This window comes from Lampetra fluviatilis (assembly GCF_964198595.1).
Source record: "Lampetra fluviatilis chromosome 38 unlocalized genomic scaffold, kcLamFluv1.1 SUPER_38_unloc_1, whole genome shotgun sequence".
NCBI classification, from domain to species: domain Eukaryota; kingdom Metazoa; phylum Chordata; class Hyperoartia; order Petromyzontiformes; family Petromyzontidae; genus Lampetra; species Lampetra fluviatilis.
Window position 1 is genome coordinate 60001 of NW_027620424.1, and position 3075 is coordinate 63075.

Sequence of the window (3075 nt, forward strand, 5' to 3'; positions counted from 1 at the left end):
TCTCTCTCACTCTCTCTCTCACTCGCTCACTCACTCTCTCTCTCACTCTCTCTCTCACTCGCTCTCTCACTCGCTCTCTCACTCTCTCTCTCACTCTCTCTCTCACTCTCTCTCTCTCTCTCTCTCTCGCCACCGTTGGGTGCGGTTGGTTTCACCTGGAGCTCCTGCTCTAACGTGTGTGTGGGTGGGGGCCTGGGCTCAGGTGTGAGCCTGAGCCTGGCCTAGGGAGAGTTTTCCTAGGGAAAAACGCGAGGTTATCTCTGCGTTTCTCCCCGTGTATCGGCCTGCTGTAGTTAGTTTTTATTACTACTGTCGTTTGTGGGTTTGTCTGTGTGGTGCGTTTGTCTGTGTGTTTGTTTTTGTTTGTTTGTCTGCTTGGTTGGTCGCGTTGTGTGTTGGCCTGGTGTTTTTTTTCCACCTGGTTTACCTGGCTTAACACCGCGTGTGTTTGGCCTGTTTGTTTGTTTGTCTGTTTGGTGAGTGTTTTGTCTGTGTGTTTGTTTGTTTGTGTGTTTGCTTGTGCGTGCGTTTGTTTTGTTTATCTGTCGTTTTGTTTATTTGTTTGTCTGCTTGGCTGGTCGCGTTGTGTGTTGGTCTGGTGTTTTTTTTACCTGGGTTAACACCACGTATGTTTGGCCTGGTTGTCGTGTTGGTGAGTGTTTGTTTTGTGTGTTTGTTTGTTTGTGTGTTGATTGTGCGTGCGTCTTTTCGTCTATCTGTCGTTTTGTTTATTTGTATGTTTGTTTTGATTGATCGTTTTCGTTTGTCTGCTTGTTGGTTCGGTCGTGTGTGAGTTCGTCTGTGTGTTTGTCCTGCGCGTGTGTGTGCCTGTCTGTGTGTACGTGTGTGTGTTTGTGTTGTGTGTTTGTTTGGTGTATTTTTGTTTTTATTTTTATTTGTATTTTTATTTTTTATTTTTTATTTTTTTCCTTTTATTGCGGCTTGAGGCCACAGCCGGTTTTTTTCTTTTGTGCACGATGGAGCACCGCCTGGGACTGGAAGGTCTCACGAAGCGGAATGGCTTCATTGTCTTCCCGCCACCGACAACGACTGCGGAGGCTGTAGCGGAGGTGGTGGCCGAGATCGTCGGCTACCCCAACGTGTGGGCAGCCCAACGACAGGACCACGGTGTGGTGGTATACGTGGCAAGGGAGGAGATGGTGGACGGCGTAGTGGCGACCGGTATTGTCATGGGTGAACAACTGCTTCAGTGCACCCCTCTCGCGACACCGGCCATCAGGGTGCTCCTCTCCGGAGCCCCCCCCTTCCTCCCCGGTGCGGCCCTGAAGAAAGATCTGGAGCGCTTTGGGACAGTGGTGTCCAACGTTACGATGGTGCCACTGCGGACGAAGAACCCGCGGCTGGCGCACGTCAAATCCCTGCAGCGCCAGGTGTACGTAATTCCAAAAGATGGCAAGTCAGAAATAGAACTGACGATGAAGTACGCTATCGATGGGCACACCTATATAGTTTTTGCCTCGTCGGTAGCCCTGAGATGTTTCGGGTGCGGTGGAGCGGGGCACACCCGCAAGAACTGCCCGAAGGAAAAAAAGCAGCAGCAGCAAACGCAACAACAACAACAACAACAGCAACAACAGCCACCACAGCAACAGCAGCAGCAGCAGCAGCCGCCACAGCAGCAGCCAAAGCAACAGGAGCAGCAGACACCGCAGCAACAGAAGCACCAACAACAGCAACAGCAACAACAACAACAACAACAGGACAAACAAGAACAGCAGCAACAGCAGGTACAGCGAGAGCAGATGCCGCCGCCGCCGCCGCTGCCATCGCCGACGCAGCGGCAGCGACAACGGCAACAACAGCAGCAACAGCAACAACCGCAACAGCAGCAGCAGCAGCAGCAACAGCAACAGCAGCAGATCCACCTGCCTGGAGACGCCACGAGCAGCACGCATGGAATAGATGGTGAGGACGACGGTGAGATGGATTTCACCGTCGTGGTAAGCAGGAAAAGGAGGAGGGCCATGCGGAATGCTGCGGCCCAAGGGGGAGGTGGTGGCACCCGCCCGAAGCGGGCAGCAGCAGCAGCAGGGGCAAAACTCACGACCACGGAAGAGGAAAGTGGCAGTGGCACCGTCAACGCCAGCAGTTGTGACGAAAGTGACAGCTGCGATGAGGTAGTAACGCAAGGTGGTCGTGAGCCTGATGCGCAGACATCGAAGGAGGAGAGCAGAGGGAGCGCTGTCTCGCACGGGGAAGACGTGACTCCCCCCCCCCCACCTGGTGGAGTACAGGTGGAAGACGGGGAGGACATTCTACATACACCTGAGAGTGTCGCGGGGCAACCCACCACGGCCGGACCCTACACGGTCGCGGAGGGGGCCGTGATCGGCGAGGGAAGGGACCGCGATGATGATGACACGGCGAGTGAAAGGAGTTATTCCGAAGTGGTGGCAGAGCGGGTGTATGCCCCCCAGGACATCCTCCGCTACCTCAGGGCAAACTTCAGGCAATGGCACCAGCAGCCTGAACTGGCCTTCCCCGACCTGGAAGGTTTTAAGAAGGCCGCCCGCATAATACTGCAGAAACCGAAGCTTCACGGCTTCAGCTCCGGTGAGGCACATCGGCTGCGGGCACTGCGGACGAAACTGGGGAAGCAGAGCTCCCTCTTCCAGGAGCAGACTCCCGTGACACCGCAAGAAGAAGGGAATGAAGAAAACCAATGATGGCCTCCAGCATTAAGATCCTGAGTGTTAACGGCAACGGAGTGAGAGACAGAGAAAGATGGCATCGCGTTTGTCTACTGCTAGAGGAAAACAAAGCAGACATCGCGATGATACAAGAAACGCATCTTGACGCCACCCTATGTGCTCGACGGCAGCCCCTGATAGGTGCCCCTTCCTTCTTCAGCAATGGGGACGGGAATCGGGCAGGGGTAGCCTTCTTGTTCGGAAGAAGATTCACCCCGGAGAAGGTGGTCTTCAGGGAGATTCTTAAGGCGCACCTGATCTCGGTGGACTTTGTAGTTAATGGCACCAGATTCAGGTGCTTCAATGTCTACGCCCCATGCAAGAGCAAAGAGAGGAAGGGTTTCTTCACTGACACGCTGCACAC

General features: G+C 54.2%; 1 protein-coding gene across 1 annotated transcript in view; it reads left to right on the forward strand.

Moving 5' to 3' along the window:
* LOC144953768 (chromosome-associated kinesin KIF4A-like) overlaps positions 1-208 on the forward strand; it is a gene marked incomplete at its 5' end in the record, with an annotated part of 12582 nt that extends 12374 nt beyond the window's left edge. The window contains one exon of the mRNA XM_078884403.1: positions 203-208. Coding sequence (XP_078740529.1) covers positions 203-208 — 6 coding nt within the window. The remainder of the gene's footprint in view (positions 1-202) is intronic.
* Between the last annotated feature and the right edge of the window lie 2867 nt (positions 209-3075).